Source organism: Hemitrygon akajei, chromosome 7 (genome assembly GCF_048418815.1).
Source record: "Hemitrygon akajei chromosome 7, sHemAka1.3, whole genome shotgun sequence".
In the NCBI taxonomy this organism is placed as follows: Eukaryota; Metazoa; Chordata; class Chondrichthyes; order Myliobatiformes; family Dasyatidae; genus Hemitrygon; species Hemitrygon akajei.
This window is the reverse complement of record NC_133130.1, coordinates 54,193,174-54,211,397: the sequence shown is the minus strand read 5'-3', so window position 1 is coordinate 54,211,397 and position 18,224 is coordinate 54,193,174. Positions and strand designations below refer to the sequence as shown.

Here is an 18,224-nt window from a genome sequence, read left to right as displayed (position 1 = left end):
CAGACATGTGAAATGGAAGCGATGCCGTTGAGGGCAGCATTGATGATGGAGGAAGGGAAGCTCTTTCTTTGAAGGAGGAGGACATTTCCTTTGTTCTGGAATGAAAGATGTGGCAGAGATGATGGAATTGAGAGAAGGGGTTGGAGTTTTTACAAGTAACAGGGTGGGAGGAGGTCTAGTCGTCTGCTGAGGAAACACTAGGCTGGGGTGGTGGGGGAGGGGCAGTACAGGCTCCAACACCTTATTCCTGGGCAGCTGTAAACGGGCACCTCTGCCGCTTGAGGCCTTCTCCTCGCTACAACTGAAGCCATACACTTCTCCCGCTGTCGGCCAATAAATCAGTGAATCAGCCTTGCAGTATTACACATTAACCCAGCCGGAATTTGTAATCACAAGAAGGGTGACTAAGATGATCACTTGCTGTTAAGATTGCACGTTGTCTTTGTGCATCGACTCTGCCACCTCTCTGACACAGGCAGCAAAGTCCAGTTCCTTGAGTTTCTGTCACTGAGCAACTCGACATGGATGTAGACAAGCAGTACTTTAAGTTCCTAATGTCCAATAGGGCCTTGAGATCATAAAAAAATGCATTTTAAAAAGACAAACAATTTTGATTGGTCCCATAGAAGCACAATGCCATCTTACAAAACAATGACAAGGCCAGCCGTACCAGGATTTTGTAGCTCCATACCATTCAACATACCTTCTACTGCCCTAAACTTTCATTCCCTTCACTAAAGTACAATATAGCTGTAGCATATGCCATCTACACAATGCGATGCAATTGCTCCTCCAACACCAAACCAGTCATCTCTACCACAAAGGATAAGGGCAGCAAGTGCATGGAACACGACCATTTACAGATCCCCTCCAAGTCGCACGATCGCCTGACTTGGAAACACATTCATAGTCTTTCATTGTTGTAAGGTCAATGACCTAGAACACTCTAACCACTGCAATGGTGAATGTTCTCCCACTTTGATATTGGGCAATGGAGGTGAATCACCACCTACTTGATAAAGGCAATAAATGCCAGCCTTGATAACAAAGCCCGGCATCTGAAAATGAATTAAATTTGTTCTTAAAGGCTCATTGCAGATTCAGTTTGCTGCCAGATTGAAGAACCTGGCAAACTGGTTTGATAAACTTTGATTCTATTCCATGAAAATGTATATGGTAGAAGAATAAGGTATTTTTAATAAAAACTAACCTGAAAGAGGGTGAAGCACTGAGGTGGAGTAAGAAGGCAAATGGGTGTGTAATAAAATTAGGAGCAATTTTTAGAGAAAATGAGCCTAGAGGAAATCTGGGAAAGTCTTCAAATGACTGTGAATAAAGGTTAATGTGAATTTAAGACATAGATACATCTTCCATTACATATTTCAAGGGCTAAGGTGAATAAATGGGCGGAGGTACAGTTTACTTGCGATTTACCTGAACGGTGATGCAGGCTCAATGACAGAATTGCCTCATTCTGATTGTACTTTACTCCCAGTCTTCAACAACAATGGTAATGGAAATTTTCATTATCATGTTTATTGTTTAGATATTCTCTTGATAAATCTGAACTTCAGATTGTCTGTCAAATGTATATCAATCAACAATAGAAACTGATACTGTAACAGGAACAGGAGTCATTAACTCCTTTTTTCCAAGTTCTCCATTCAAAGTTGGCCAAAAGAGGTAAGTTGTTAAACAGATTTAAAAATGAAATCAATACATGCTTACAAATGCAAGGTTTTATTAGATTTCACTATCAAGCATACTTTCTAACCAATTTAACTTTAAGCATTTAAATCATCACCTTCATTCTGAGAGGCTGGAGACTGGAATGTACAAATGTTCATAGAATAGCAGTGGCAAGAAAAGTAGAGAAGTTTCAATTTGTATTTGAGAGGATACAAAGTTGATTTTCTATACAAAATCTGTCATTTGGGCTACACCAGGGGTTACCAAGCTTTTTTAATGCCATGGACCCCTACGATTAACCAAAGGGGCCAGGAACCTCGGGTTGGGGACCCCTGGGCTACGAGCTTCCTGATGAGGCAGCACAGCAGATAACTGGCAGTTCTTTGCTATATTAGGGCTTTATATTAAAACCGACAAAGTGCATTCCTCTGCAGCTGTGATTGCTGTTGTGACTGTTGCTGCTGCTGCTGCTGTAGCCGTAATTGCTGGGAAAATGGATCTTCCATGGATTTGATAGCAATGGTAGTTTTTGGTCCGGTTTTCCAAATGATACCATTTGAGTCAACGACAGAAGCTTCAACAGTAACAATGTGGTTCCCAAGTGCACCAAAACATAGCAGGAATTGTGTGCTGAAGTAGTCATTATGGGGTTCCACTCGCTGCTCCATTTCATTCGTCGTGTTCTCCAGTAATACCTAGGAAACAGATTTGTGCATACATATTAAAGGCATGCCATGGGCAAGTTTGCCAAACTCCTACTTTGGGTCATTTACTGCTGTCAAATGGATAGTATTATTCATCCAGTTTTGAGAAGACCATTATCAATTAATGTGAACAGTATATTTTGTAACAACTCTTATCTAAACATCAGGCTATGACCAATAATATGTCAAAGTAGGCTGGGGATCAAAGTATGCCCCAACCTACTCGGTAGATTAATCATTTAACGTATGCTGGAAACTGAACTGTTCCACTCACAAACACTTCCCACTCTTCCATACAATCTACAAGTTCAAACGGTCAGCAATAAACTCATCTTTTTAAACAAAAAAAAACTTTGCTTAATGCTGTATCTGATTATGAATGAAGTGCAGTTATTTAACGATTGATTTAACATTGGACTATCTAGAGTAAATGCACTTTTTGAACTACCTTGTAATCTTGCACACCCTTGTTCTGCACTGAGGAGGAAACATTCAGACAAACTGCCTGAATCTTCCTGAAGAAGCCGGGTTTTGAGCCATGCTGGATAACACCTTCCACCTTAAGAGCCAATTGCTGATTATTCTGCACAGTGATTGGTTCTGTCGGAGTGCGAGGTGAAGGTGACAGTGCCAACTGCAAGACAACAGAAAGACATTTATCCAATTGTAGCTACCACTTAGAAAGCCTGAACAAGTTGCTCTTGATGTGGGAAATGTGGTCAATAGTACTTTAAGCCATTTGATAAGGTAACTTCTTTATTTAAAAAAAAATAAGTTGATAACATAGGGAAAAACCTGAAGTGGAAAGATTGAGTTAACAAATGATTCCTACAGTGACTGTTCTTGCAGTCCTTCACTTCATGTACAGCAATGATTTAATTGCAAAGCCATAAGAAGTAGTGCCTACATTTCCAAAATTACTTAAAATAGAAGATGGAAAATAGATGAAGTAAACCTTTAGCATTTTTTTATTATTCCAAGGTTGCAATGACAATTTAGTATCAGTGGCGTATGACATTTTGCTTAAAAGACATGCGTTTTCAATGCAGTAAGCTGGATAATGTGGACAGAGGCAGCATAGATTGTAAATTGAGAAAGTATGAGTTGCTTTTAACATGAAAATGTTCTTTAAATTAAAAAGGGTTTTAAAAGCTTGCTGATGCACAAATTGCGTTATTGGGGAAAGGGAGGGCAGAATTGGACATACCTTGATGCTAGTTGATTGAAGCTTTTGGAAGAAATACCTCTGAAATGATAAGGGGACCTTCAGCAAGGATATTACAGCTGCACAGAGGCACATGGTGTGCTGGAATAAAGTTACACAATGAGATCAGTTAGTATGACTTCTGAGATAATTCAGTACATTATAATTGAGGTGCACTTAATCTGTGCATTATTATTTTAAGTGGTAACATCAACACAAAGGCATTTGAACACAAAATTAACTTTCTCCACTAATGTTTTGCTTTCCATTCTCTCCCACTGAGAATTCCTGCTGGGTTTTTTTGCCTGTTGCTTCTCTTAATCATTCAATTGCCCATAAAGTTCAAATTACTTTCTCCAGCAAGGATTGGTGCTGGGTCTGTTGCTTGAGATATATATCAATCGATGATCTGGATGATAATGTAGTAAACTGGTTCAGCAAATGTGGAGATGTCACCAATATTGCAGATGTAGTGGACAGCAAGAAGACTATTAAAACTTGCAATGGGATCTGAATCAGCTGGAAAAATGCGCTTGAAAATTTTTTTACTGCAGACAAGTGTAAGGTGTTGCACTTTGAGGACAAACTGGGGTAGAATTTACATAACTGATGGGGCACAGAGGAGTTCAGTAGAACGGTGGATCTGGGAATACAGATCCATATTTACTTGAAAGTGGTATTGCAGATAGGTAGTCATAAAGAGCTTTTGGCACATTGGTCTTCAGTATTGAGTAGAGGAGTTGGGATGTTGTATTGAAGTTGTATAAGACATTGGTGAGGCCTAATTTGGAGTATTGTGGGCAGTTTTGGTTACCTACCTACAGGAAAGATATCAATAAGATTGAAAGAAGCGCAAAGAAAATTTACAAGGATTTTGCCAGGACTTGAAGACCTGAGTTATTGGGAAAAGTTGAATAGATTAGGACTTTATTCCCTAGAGCACAGGAGAATGAGGGACAATTTGATAGAGGTATATAAAATTGAGGTAAATATAAGCAGGCCTTCTCCACTAAGGTTGGGTGAGACTAGAACTAGAGGTTATGGGTTGAGGGTGAGAAGTGAAATGTTTCAGGGCAACATGAGGGGGAACTTCACTTAGAGTGGTGAGAGTGTGGAATGAGCTGCCAGCAGAAGTAGCGGATGCAAGTTTGATTTCAATATTTAAGAGAAATTTGGATAAGTACATGGATGGGAGGGCTATGGTCCAGGTGCAGGTTAATGGGACTAGGCAGATTAATCGTTCTGCATGGACTAGATGAGCCAAATAGCTTGTTTCTGTGCTGTAGTGTTCTATGACTCAACATGATTTTACTTCATGGAATATAACTGGCATTATATACAGCTTGAAGTATATTATACAAGTTTTACTTAATAAAATTTAATCTGACTGATATCCACAAATATACCCTGCAGGAGTTTTTTTTAAAAACTGGATGTCTATTGGTACATCTCCTGATCAGCCTGCTGTTGTTCCAGCAAAGTGTAACAAGCAGCTCTCCATTAGAGCTCAACGGTGCAGTAGAATTTTCAGCATTTGCGCCAGCAGACCTTTTCTGCTACCAGGCATCCAGACTGACGTACTTTATTGATCCCGAGGGAAATTGGGTAGCATCCAGCCAACATGTCTTCCACTGGAATGCAAGAGGGGGAGGGGGCTGTCCCAAACATGCCTTTTGACTACCAGAATCAAGCCATTCTATTTTAGTTCTGAGTACTTCATATTTAACTACATTATGGAACCATTTACATCCCTTAAGGCCCTCCGTTGTTCGGGGTCACGTATCCCAGCTGTCTATGTGATACGCAAGCCAGGGCAATACGACAGGGAGAGCAAGCTGTTACCCAAGTAGCAGATTCCTTCTCTCCATGCAGCTGATAAATCCAAAGGAACAGCAGAGACCGATACAAATTGGCACCAGCGACATCGCAGGAGTTGCCAGTCAGTGACAAACACAATGTAGGACTGCCTTAGGGACTCCGGCTCCGGATTTTTCAGTTGGGTTTGCTTCTGAAGTCTTCCTCATGAGTGGGAATTACCACAAGCAGTGGAGGTTTGAGATCAGTTTTCTTTCTCCTAGATGGGCTGCCAACAACAACCCAAAGTGACTGGTTTCAATGTGCCAGTGACTTGCCTTTGCCTCTCTTCATGTGAGTAGAAACAGTTCTGCTGGGCTTAGTAGCTAAGCCACACGTGAAGGGCAGGAGCTGGGCTTGGTTGTTATAGGTCATTTGAGATGCTCATCATTGGGAGCATTTAATAGGTCGTGGACACATATCTACACTACCACCCCAGCTATAACAACCTTAAGGAACCTTAATATCTCACCGAGCACTGATACATCATATTGGACATTATTAATCTCTAGCCTGTATCAAGGACAGTAGTTCCCCTCAACAGGAAGAGGGACATGGACGGCACTACAAGCAGATGACATTAGCTACCCTTGTTACAATTCTCTTAAGCAGAGATTAAGCAGTGCTAATAACCAAGTTGCAGGTTCATGTGTCCTAATCTGCCCTAAACAAGTGGATTTATCCTGGGCATCCCTTTGTTTATTATTGTCACATGTACCAAGATACAGTGAAAAGCTCATTATTCATACAGATCAAATCACTACAGTGCATTGATGCAGATCAGGATAAAATAATTAACAGTGCAGAATAAAGTAACAGCTACAGAAGTACAGTGCTGGGAAACAATAAGGTGCAAGATCATAACTAGGTGAGTGAGGTTGAGTGAGATCCATTCAGCAGGATCAAAGCTGTCCTAGATCCTGCTGGTACGTGCTTTTAAGCATTTGTATTGCCCCCTCCGTTGGAGAGGGGAGTAGAAAGCATAGCTGAGGTGACTGGGCTCTTTGATTATGTTGGCTGCTTTACTGAAATAGCAACATACAGGTACAGAGCCCATAAAGTGGAGGCTGATTTCTGTGATGTGGACACTACTCAGCACAACTTTCAGCAGCTTCTTGCAGTCACGTGCATGACAGCTTAGTATGCAAACTCCTCTGCATCCAGATATAATGTCCTCTATGTTGACCCTTATCAATTTTTAAATGGGTGCAATGCAGCTATGTCAACTTCTTTAGCCTCTTGAAATACAGGTGTAATCAACTGCTTTGGTCTGTGAGCTAGACTGTAACAATGTATTAAGATAGTCCTAGCTTTCTCAACTCTGACTGGAGTTTAGTTGATACCACACAGTCTTGGAACAGGAAGAGGCTAACTTGAGGACCTCTATGTGCATGAGCAGAGCCACTGGTGAGATGCCAGAGAACTGCTGGATAGTTAACGTTGTCCCCTTGTTCAGAAAGGGCAGTAGGGATAAGCTTGGAAACTGCAGGGTGGTGAGCCTTGCATGAATTCTAGGAAAAGAGTTGAAGATTATTGACAAGACAGGGACAGATTAGGAAGAGTCAGCATTGTTTTATGTCAGTGAGAATCGTGTTTCAAATTTGAGGTAATAGGCAGATTTTTGCAAATGGAAATGTTTGATTAATGAAATAGCAGATGGAGTCAATTAGAGAAGTTGAAATTTCAATATACTGTCTTCATTTTGCGAAGAAACAATTGTCACAATTGGGGAACAATTAACACTTGCTACAACACATTCACCACTTCGATCTCCTACTTACCAGGTAGGAAACAGGAGGATACTTTCTGCTAAGAGACTCTATGTCCTCCAGCACCTGGGCAAATACAGACAACATGCTTCTTTCATACTCGCTTTCAGCATGGACATTCCCATTGCATCCATACTCTTGGAAACTGCAGGAAATTCAATTAAAATTAAATCATTAAGGGGTAGCACTTTACATTTTACCCACATCAGTTTCTACATGCTATTACCCATTTTTTTAAATTTGCAATTGACAATTGTTGGAATACTAACAAATAAATTTGTAGGCAGATCAGCCCTTCAAGCCTACTCTGTCATTGAAACACGATTATGACTGATAAGATTGTAGCCAATGCTACATTTCTGTTTGCCCATTGGTGATTTTTCAACCCCGGCTTTGAGTGTCTATCTAGCTTTGCTTTTACTGCCTTTTAACGAAGAGAGATATAAAGACTCATAAGTGGAAGTAAAAACTGTCTCTTCTGTCTTGTAGGAAAAATTATCTTTGTAAACAACAATCTCTAGTTACAGATTCTCCCAGAAAATGAAGGATCCCCTCTATCTCCCCTCAATCTTGTACGTATCAACCAAATCTCCTCATGCTTTTCTAAACTAGAGCAGGCACAAATCTAGCCTATCTAACCTTTCCTCCTAGGGTAAATCCGCCTATTCCAAGTAATAGTCTAATTAACTTTCTCTGAACTACCTGCAAATTAACATCCTCCTTTGAATCACCCTGAAGATCTCTACTCAGGAAATGGGATTACACGGTTGTGATGGCCAAGGCAGGATAAAAGAACCTGTTTCTGATTCTACTCAATGTGATATCAATTCACCTTATTCAAATGAAACATAACCTTGCTATTTTTTTAAAGTGTGGTTCTCCTATTTATAAGCAACAACATCCTAATTGACTTTTTAAAATTGTTGCATCGATGTACTACTCATTATTTGAATAGTGCTTTTTATTATTCCTGCTAGAAGAGGCAAATGCACATTTTGTCCACATTATGCTGTTTCTCAGATCTCTGCAAACTCACTTTACCTACATTTCAATGTAGCCTTGCAATCTCTTTGTAACTTTTTCCTTTCTAATTAAGCAACTACAGTGCCTTTATCCAAGTCATTTATGTACACTGTAAACTAGAGACTCAAAACTGATCCCTGTGGCACACCAGTCATTACATTTTGCTAGCCAGAAGAATATCTGGACCTAATTTCCTGTCACATTAGTGTTTATTGCTCACATGAGCCTTTATTTTCAGCAAGTGCCACCTTATCAAATGCCTTTTGTAAATAAGCATAGTAACTCCAGCAGTTCCCAAACACACATTACTACTTTAAGGAACTCCAATAAATTTATAGAACTACGTTAACTTAACCATCTTGAACTTACAGTTCCCTGAAGTAACACCTTTATTTTGAAAAGTATCATTTTCTCTGTAAGGTTTAAGCTAACTGGCTTGCAAGTTTCCAGATTTTTCTATTCCTTTTTTTGAATAAAGGATCTGTATTTGCTATTTTCCAATTAGATTGGTCTTTTTGTACCTTTGGAAACTTTAGGAAAACTGAAACCTTTGCATCAACCATCTTGCTAGCCATTTTTAAGCCATCAGGTTGGTCCATTAGGAACCAGAGGTTTATCAGCCCACTCCAGTTATTTCCTCAGTTTTACTTTCATGGTGACAGTGATCTTTGTCTTTTCCCATTCCCAATTTGCAACTGTTTCTGAGATGTCCCTGATTCTTCATAGCACATACTTGAACAAAATAACTATAATTCAATCCCCCAATATTTATTCAGTTCACTTTCTGAAAGATCGATGCTTACTTTATTAATATTTTTAAATATCTAAAGAATCTACTATAATCATTGTTTCCTGCTAGCTTTGTTCCATTTCTAAAGCAAAGGAAGACAACGTAATGGTAAGACTGCTTCATATCTGGAATCAAACTCCATATTGCTTTAGAGTACTCCCTCCATACAGCTGGCTTTGTGAACAACATAACAATCTGTGCAATGTTTGGAATAGACGTATCCATCACGTTGCCTGTCATTTGTATAAATATTCTGGATGAAAATGTACAAGGCATGATTTAGTAAGCTTGGAGACAGCACTAAAATTAGGTGGTGTTGGTGAAGCTGGTTATCAAAAATTACAAGGAATCTTAATTAACTAGGTAAGTGGCTGAGGAATGATAACTGCCACTCAATCCAATTAAGTGCTATATGTTGCATTTTGAGAAGTCAAAACAGGATAGGACTTCTACAGTGAATGGCAAGGTTCTGGGGAGTGTTATACTCCGATGTTCCTCAGTCCCCTGAAAGTGACATCACAGACAGGTGAGATACTGAAGGTAGTATTATGGCACCCTGGCCTTCATCAGTTAGGGTACTGAGTATAGGACTCTGAGATGTTGCGAAGCAGCTGTACGATATTGGCAAGGCTGTACCTGGAGCACTGCATGCACTATAACCTTGTTATAGAAAGGACATCAGTAAGCTGAAAAGAATATAAATAAAATTTAAGTGAATGTTGCCAGGACTTGAGGGTCTAAGTAACAGGGAGGAGATGGGCAGGCTAGGTCTTTATTCATTGGAGCACAGGTGATGGACGAGTGATCTTGCAGGTGTAAATCAAAAGAAAACCATGAACAGCATAGACAGGGTGAATGTATGGGCCCTTTTTATCAGGGAAAGGGAACTTAAACTAGTTGGCAAAAGTTTAAAGTGAGAGGGGAAGGATGTAAAAGAACATAACAGGAGTAGGAGTAGGCCATCTGGCTCATTGAGCTTGCTCTGCCATTCAGTAAGATCGTGGCTGATCTGGCCATGGACTCATCTCCACCTACCTGCCTTTTTCCCCATAACCCTTAATTCCCTTACTATGCAAAAATCTAACTAACTTTGTCTTAAATATGTATTGAGATAGCCTCCACTGTTTCATTGAGCAGAGAATTCCACAGATTCACCACTCTCTGGGGAAAAGCAGCTTCTCCTCATCTGTCCTAAATCTATTCCCGTGAATCCTGAGACTATGTCCCCTAGTTCTCGTCTCACCTATCAGTGGAAACATCTTTCCTGCCTCTATTTTATCTGTCCCTTTCATCGTTTTGTTTCTATAAGATCTTTCATTCTCCTGAATTCCAGTGAGTACAGTCCCAGGCAACTCGATAACCCCCTCACCTCGAATCAACCTGGTGAACCTCCCCTGTAGCACCTCCAAAGCCAGAATATCCTTCCTCAAGTAAGGAGACCAGAACTGAACACAGTACTCAGATGTGGCCTCATCAATACCCTGTACATTTGCAGCATAACCTCCCTGCTCTGAAATTTAATCCCTCTAGCAATGAAGGCTAACATCCCATTTGCCTTGATAGCCTGCTGCACCTGCAAACCAACCTTCTGTGATCCACGCACAAGCTCTCCCCCTGCACAGCAGTACACTGCAATTTACTACCATTTTTAAAATAATCTATTCTTCCATTTTCCCTTCCAAAGTGGATGAGCTCACATTTACCACCTGCCAAACCCTTGGCCACTCACTTAACCTATCTATATCTCTCTGCATACTCTCTGTATCTTCACAATTTGCTTTTCCACTCAATTTCATACCATAAGCAAACCTGGAACTACACTTGGTCCCCTCTTCCAGATCGTCAATGTGTACCGTGAACAAGTTGCAGGCCCAGCACCGATCCCTGTGGCACACCACTCACCACTGATTGCCAACCAGAGTAACAGCCATGTAGCGCAACTTGCTGCTTTCTATTAGTTAACCAATCCTCTATCCATGCTAATACATCACCCCCAACTCTATGCATCCTTATCTTATGGATAAGTCTTTAATGTGGCACCTTATTAAACACCTTCTGGAAACCCAAGTAAGTAATGTCCATCTGTTCCCCTCTATCCACTGCGCACGTTATATCCTCAAAAGAACTCCAGTAAGTTTGTCAAACAGGACCTGCCTTCGCAGAATCCATGCTGTGTCTGCCTGATGGATCCATTTCTTTACAGATGCCTTGCCATTTCTTCTTTAATGATAGTTTAACATTTGTAGTTGGGAAAATGCTTGAAGCTAATTGGTCAATAGTTGCTTCCCTTTTGCCTACATCCTTTTTTTGAACAGTGTCGTGAAATTTGCCTTCTTCCAATCCGCCATGACCTGCCCAGAGTCCAGAGAATTTTGGTAAATTATCACCAAAGCTTCTACTATAACTTATACCATTTCTCTCAGTACCTTGGGATGCATTCCATCAGGACCAGGGGACTTATCCATCTTCAGGCCCACAAGTTTGCTCAACACTGTCTCTTTAGTGATAGCTATTGTATCAAGGTCCTCACCTTCCATCGCATCCATATCATCTCTTTAGCATGATGGATGTGTCCTCCACCGTGAAGACTGACACAAGTCAATAGACAGTAGGTGCAGGAGTAAGCCATTTGGCCCTTCTAGCCAGCACCGCCATTCACTGTGATCATGGCTGATCATACACAATCAGTACCCCGTTCCTGCCCTCTCCCCATATCCCTTGACCCCGCTATCTATAGGACCTCTAACTCTCTCTTGAATGCATCTAGAGACTTGGCCTCCACTGCCTTCTGGGGCAGAGCATTCCACATATCCACCACTCTCTGGTTTTTCCTCATCTCTGTTCTAAATGGCCTACCCCTTATTCTTAAACTAAATTCTTAAAGTTACCCAATATCAATTCCTCCTTCTCAGCCTCCAAAGGACCGACGTTCACTTTAGCCACCCTTTTCTGCTTTTTGTAATTATAAAAACTTTTACTATCTGTTTTTATATTTTGTGCTAGTTTGTTTTCATAACCTATCTTCCCTTTTATTGATCTCTTTGTTGTTCTTTGGGAAAACTTTAAAAAGCAATCTTCCAGTTTCCCATTACTCTTGGCGACTTTGTACGCACAAACTTTAAGTTTGATGCCTCCTTTTATTTCCACCCTTACTGTCCTTGCTTTTAACTGGAATATACTTTTGTTGAGCACTGTGAAAAATCACTATGAAAGTCTTCCACTGTTCCTGAACTGTTCCACCATATAGTTTGTGTTCCTAGTCTACACTAGCTATATCCTCCCTATCCCATGGTAGTCTCCACTGTTTAGGCAAAATACACTGGTTTCTGATTGCACTATTGCCCCCTCTATTTGTATGAGAAATTCAATCATTCTGTGATCACTCTTTCCAAGAGGATCGCCAACTACAAGATCACTGATTTTACCTGTCTCATTGCACAGGACCAGATCTAAGATAGCATGTTCCCTTGTAGGTTCAGTAACATGCTGTTCAAAGCCATGAAAGCCATCATGGATGCATTCTATGAAGTCATCCTCAAGACTGTCTCGACCAACTTGATTCACCCAATCTATGTGCAAGTTAAAGCCCCCACAATTACTGCTGTTCCATTCTTACATGACTCAGATATTTCTATTTATTGCCTATGCCACTGTGATGTTATTATTTGGTGGCCGGTAGACAACTCCCACCAGTGATTCTTCCCCCCCCCCCCCCCCACCCTTTATATTCCTAATCTCTACCCAGATGGATTCAACATTCTGTTTCTTACATCTTATATCGTCTCTCACTATCACCCTGATCTCATCCTTAATTAAGAGCGCTACCCCACCTCCCTTACTTTCCAACTTATCCTTCTGTATTACTTGATATCCTTGGATATTTAATTCCCAATCCTCTCCACCCTGCAACCACATTTCTGTAATGACCACAAAATCATATTGATTTGATACCCCTTTGTAATGATTTGCACAGGATAATATGAGGTGAGACAACAACATTTAAGACACTTGGACAGGTACATTGATAGGAAAAGTATAAAAGTGTAGCATAGATGGTCATCTTGGTCTGCATGGATGTATTGGGCTGAAGGGCTTGTTTTTCATATGGTATAATTCTGACTCAATTAGATATTTGATGCACCAAAATCAGCAAAGGAAATGATTTAAAATCTTATTTCATGCTCGAACAAAGTTAGCAAAATTGGAATTTGTTTAATATTGTGTTTTCCAGTATTTCACAATTCAAGAATTTGATACTGAAATTGCGAAGATATATAAATGCATCTCTCTATTTGAGGCTCTAGTGGTCAAACAGCCTGTGCAAGTGTACCTAACATTTTTTTTTACACTATACAATTTCTTTTCCAGAAATGAAATTTGTAGTTAATGCAGATGTACCATAGGTGATGTTGAGGCTGTTCAGATTGCAGAATTCTCAAAGTGCATTATTATCCTCCCAGTGCCCTGTATAAACATTACTTCCCAACATGATATTGCAAATAAATTGATGTTGCTTCAATTGTCAGTCAACTTCGGAAACCAAAATTTGCATTACTAAAGAAGCTTGTCATTTAGCCTTCCAGTGCTAGTGACTTGTGTTTAATCTTGACCTCTGGTTATAATCATAGAAGACAAATTGTCCCTTTGGCCCAACCTGTCCAAACTGATCAAGACGCCCATATCCCTCCCTCAGCCTTTCTTAGCTACATACCCGCCCAAGTGTGTTTTAAATGTTAATGTACCTGATCATGAATTTGCCTATTTTTCATGACCACGTGGATTTTGTTTCTCCCATATTCCAAAGGTGTGCAAGTCAGTAGGCTAATTGGCTGCAAGTTGCCATAGCATGTAGGTGAGCGGGAGAATTGGAAGAATTCAAGGGAATTTAAAGAGGATATAATGGGATTAGTGTAAATGGGAGATTAATGGTAAAGCCAGATTCAGCAGGCCAATGGGCTCGTATCTGCTGCTGTGTGATTCTGACAAGGAGTTCAGTTGGTGGTACAGGCAGATGCCTAAACTGTATCTATGACAACACTGGAATGAATTTCCCCACAGAACTTCATGCACTCCCCTTGATCCTCTAATATGCAAAATGTATTTTTCTCAGTTATCCATAAATTATTCCTGGGATAATCCAAGTTAATCTGATACTCAAGACAGCCTATCTTAATGTACAAGGATTAATTTTCTTCCTTTATGATAAAGTAAATTTTAATTGAAATGGGGATTTTACTTCTGTAACCCAATAATTCAAAGCATCAGTAGAGCAGCTTCCAAGTCATCCATGGGACACCAACTAACCAACTATACAAAAGTTCAAACAGTAACACACCAAAGATAATTTTGATTACAAATAAGTTCAAATAGTCATACAGGGAAAAAGAGATGCAGGACATTCATCCCAAATACTGTGCCCACTGAGCTCATCCTAACTTCCTAATTCTGTCCATGTATCTATGCGAGAGCTTCCTAAGTAATAGTGTGCCTGTATCAACTACTACGTTTGGCAGTTCATTCCATATAGTCACACCCTCTCAGTGGGGAAAAAGTTGCCCCTTGAGTCTCTCTTAAATATTTCATCTCACACTTGAAACCTATGCTTCTTATTTTGGGCTTCCCAATGTTGGAAAAGACTTGCCATCCACTTTATCTGTGCCTCTGAAATTTAAATACTTATTGCTGATATGAATATTATACTATGAGTTAAGAAACTTTGAAATGTACTAATCCAAGGAAGACAATTGTTGTAAGTAAATGTGCAAGACAGAACCCTACTTGGCATGGGTTGTTCAATTCTTTCCTATAGAATGCTAATTAAGTTCTGGGACAACTCTGTACTAAAGAAGCATTGTTTGTATAGAAAATTCACACATTTACATTGGGAGGGATGGTAATTGTGACCACAAAGTTCAATAGCTCTTGTAAGTTTGTTTCCTTTCCCTCAATATTTGGGCAGCAATGGCAAAACATTTTTAGTTCCTGTTGGTCATTGCAGTAACGACTCTTCATAAGACTTTGGAATCCTTGTAACAGCAGTTCCTATTCAAATTAGGGTCACATGCTCATGTAAAGAATCCCACAGATTCACCGCCCTCTTGCCTTTAGTGGAAGCGATAATCAAGCTAGGATGTGCTATTGAAGTAAGCTTGGTTCAATCCTGAAGTCACAAGGTTTGCTCCTGACTAGAAATGGCTGTAGATAACTAGGACAAAGAGGACACCAGGCAGTTCCAACAACAATATCTACTGATATTTTGTTTTCTCTCTCTGATAATCACAAAGTGCCACAGGGATCAGTACAGTGACTGGAACAGATTGCATAGAAACATAGAAAATAGGCGCAGGAGTAGGCCATTCGGCCCTTCGAGCCTGCACCGCCATTCAGTGTGATCATGGCTGATCATCCAACTCAGAACCCTGTACCTGCTTTCTCTCCATACCCCCTGATCCCTTTAGCCACAAGGGCCATATCTAACTCCCTCTTAAATACAGCCAATGAACTGGCCTCAACTGTTTCCTGTGGCAGAGAATTCCACAGATTCACCACTCTTTGTGTGAAGAAGTTTTTCCTCATCTCGGTCCTAAAAGGCTTCCCCTTTATCCTTAAACTGTGACCCCTCGTTCTGGACTTCCCCAACATCGGAAACAATCTTCCTGCATCTAGCCTGTCCAATCCCTTTAGAATTTTATACGTTTCAATAAGATCCTCCATCAATCTTCTAAATTCCAGCAAGTATAAGCCTAGTCGATCCAGTCTTTCTTCATATGAAAGTCCTGCCATGCCAGGAATCAATCTGGTGAACCTTCTCTGTACTCCCTCTATGGCAAGAATGTCTTTCCTCAGATTAGGGGACCAAAACTGCACACAATACTCCAGCTGTGGTCTCACCAAGGCCTTGTACAACTGCAGTAAAACCTCCCTGTTCCTGTACTTGAATCCTCTTCCTATGAATGCCAACATACCATTTGCCTTTTTCACTGCCTCCTGTACCTGCATGCCCACTTTCAATGACTAGTGTACAATGACACCCAGGTCTTGTTGCACCTCCCCTTTTCCTAATCTACCACCATTCAGATAATCTGTTTTCCTGTTCTTGCAACTAAAGTGGATAATCTCACATTTATCCACATTAAATAGCATCTATCATGAATTTGCCCACTCACCTAACCTATCTGAGTCACCCTGCATCTTCTTAGCATCCTCCTCACAGCTAACACCGCCGCCCAGCTTCGTGTCATCCGCAAACTTGGAGATGCTGCATTGCAGTCAAGGTTTGTGATTTACACGAAGAGTCACTGCTTTTACCTAAAATTGCTGATTATATAAAGATCAGTGTGAGGCAGAAATTACAAGGTTTTGTTTTACCTGGCGGAATCTGGATCGAGGATTAATGCTTCAATAGAGTGAGAAATTAGTAAACAACTTTGTTGCTGTCTGTGGAGGAAGTTAAAGGCCACATGGGTTATCAGACAATTTAAACTACACCTTCTCCCCAAATTCCTCTATTTTTAAAGTATTGATTAAAATTTCCTCAGCACTTCCAAGGAACTGTTGTCATTTCCCTATGTGACCATCAGGTCACACACAGTGCACTATTCTTGAACCTGTGTTGTAATTTTGACTCTGCTCCACATCTAGGGGTGGAATGTCAAACTCCAGCAGTTTTACAACAGTTATGCTGAAAAATGTGCTTAATTAACTTAATATGACAACTTCAATCATTTCTTTGAATGTCACGAATCGCTGACAGAAAACCATGTGCTGCTTGGGGCTTCTAATCAAATATAAAATTGCTGTTCTAGGCAGCTGTAGACTGAGAAGTTCCAGGGATAACAAGTGTTCAAGTCACTGTAACCTGGAGATTCAGGGTAACCATGCTCATCATTTGTGAGCATAAATGGTCTTAAAAAACAAAGTTGCTATGCCACTGAAATTTACTTTATTGTACAACTTGTCCACATTTCAACATGCCCCTTATTTGCAGGGTACTGCAGCTGGAGAAAACCAGACAGGAGGTGCAAAAGATGGCCAATTTGACAACAACTTTTACAACCCTAATGTTGAAACTCCTCCTATCTCTATTTGCAATGCAAATGTAGCAATTTAGTGTACCCACCCCAGGAGCAAGCAAGAACATTTGAACAAAAAAAGAGATAAACTGAAACTGCATCTTTTCAGCTAATACAATTTACTATAACGCAAATCCTAAAGATAATTTGCTACAATACCACAGCAATGATTCCAATTTTAACATTTGGTGACTCGAGACCCTGGCTTATGCAAGCAAAATGCTGCTTGGCAGAAAAGGATACAGTTGAACATTTCTCAAGGTGGCAGAGTCAGCATCAAAGGAAGATTGATAAAGGTCATGATAACGAGTTGCTAGACGTCTGAATTCTTCCATTGATATCTTCATCTAAATGACAAAAAATGTAATTTGGATTAGAATGGACCATAATTAACATTGAAAGTGAAAAGTAAGGCTGACAAAATATAATTTCAATTTCTAATTTTATAAAAGATCCAAGGGGACATTGCTTTGTGGGTCCAGAACTGGCTTGCCCACAGAAGGCAAAGAGTGGTTGTAGATGAGTCATATTCTGTATGGAGGCCAGTGACCAGTGGTGTGCCTCAGTGATCTGTTCTGGGACCACTACTCTGATTTTTTTTATAAATGACCTGGATGAGGAAGTGGAGGGTAGGGTTAGTAAATTTGCTGATGACACAAAGGTTGGAGGTGTTGTGGATAGTGTGGAGGACTGTCAGAGGTTACAGCAGGTTACTGATAGGATGCAAAACTGGGCTGAGAAGTGGCAGATGGAGTTCAACCCAGATAAATGTGAGGTGGTTATTTTGGTAGGTCAAACATGATGGCAGAATATAGCATTAATGGTAAGACTCTTGGCAGTGTGGAAGATCAGAGGGATCTTGGATTTGGAGTCCATAGGACACTCAAAGCTGCTACGCAGGTTGACTCTGCTTAAGAAGGCATACGGTGCATTGGCCTTCATCAATCGTGGGATTGAGTTTAGGAGCTGAGAGGTAAAGTTGCAGCTATATAGGACCCTGGACAGACCCCACTATAGGAACAATGTGGAAACCATAGAAAGAGTGCACAGGAGATTTACAAGGATGTTGTCTGGATTGGGGAGCATACCTCAAGAGAATAGGTTGAGTGAACTTGGCCT

At 40.4% G+C, this 18,224-nt stretch overlaps 1 protein-coding gene across 1 annotated transcript in view; it reads right to left on the bottom strand.

The window, feature by feature from the left end:
• Window positions 1-1,724: 1,724 nt before the first annotated feature.
• The window catches only part of ints7 (integrator complex subunit 7), a 65,730-nt gene continuing 49,230 nt past the window's right edge, over window positions 1,725-18,224 (bottom strand). Inside the window, exons 15-20 of the mRNA XM_073050888.1 lie at window positions 17,349-17,452; window positions 16,402-16,470; window positions 7,233-7,365; window positions 3,601-3,699; window positions 2,842-3,027; window positions 1,725-2,384 (exon numbers count right to left, since the gene is read on the bottom strand). Of these exons, the coding sequence (XP_072906989.1) occupies window positions 2,094-2,384; window positions 2,842-3,027; window positions 3,601-3,699; window positions 7,233-7,365; window positions 16,402-16,470; window positions 17,349-17,452 (882 nt within the window). The 3' untranslated portion in view covers window positions 1,725-2,093. The remainder of the gene's footprint in view (window positions 2,385-2,841; window positions 3,028-3,600; window positions 3,700-7,232; window positions 7,366-16,401; window positions 16,471-17,348; window positions 17,453-18,224) is intronic.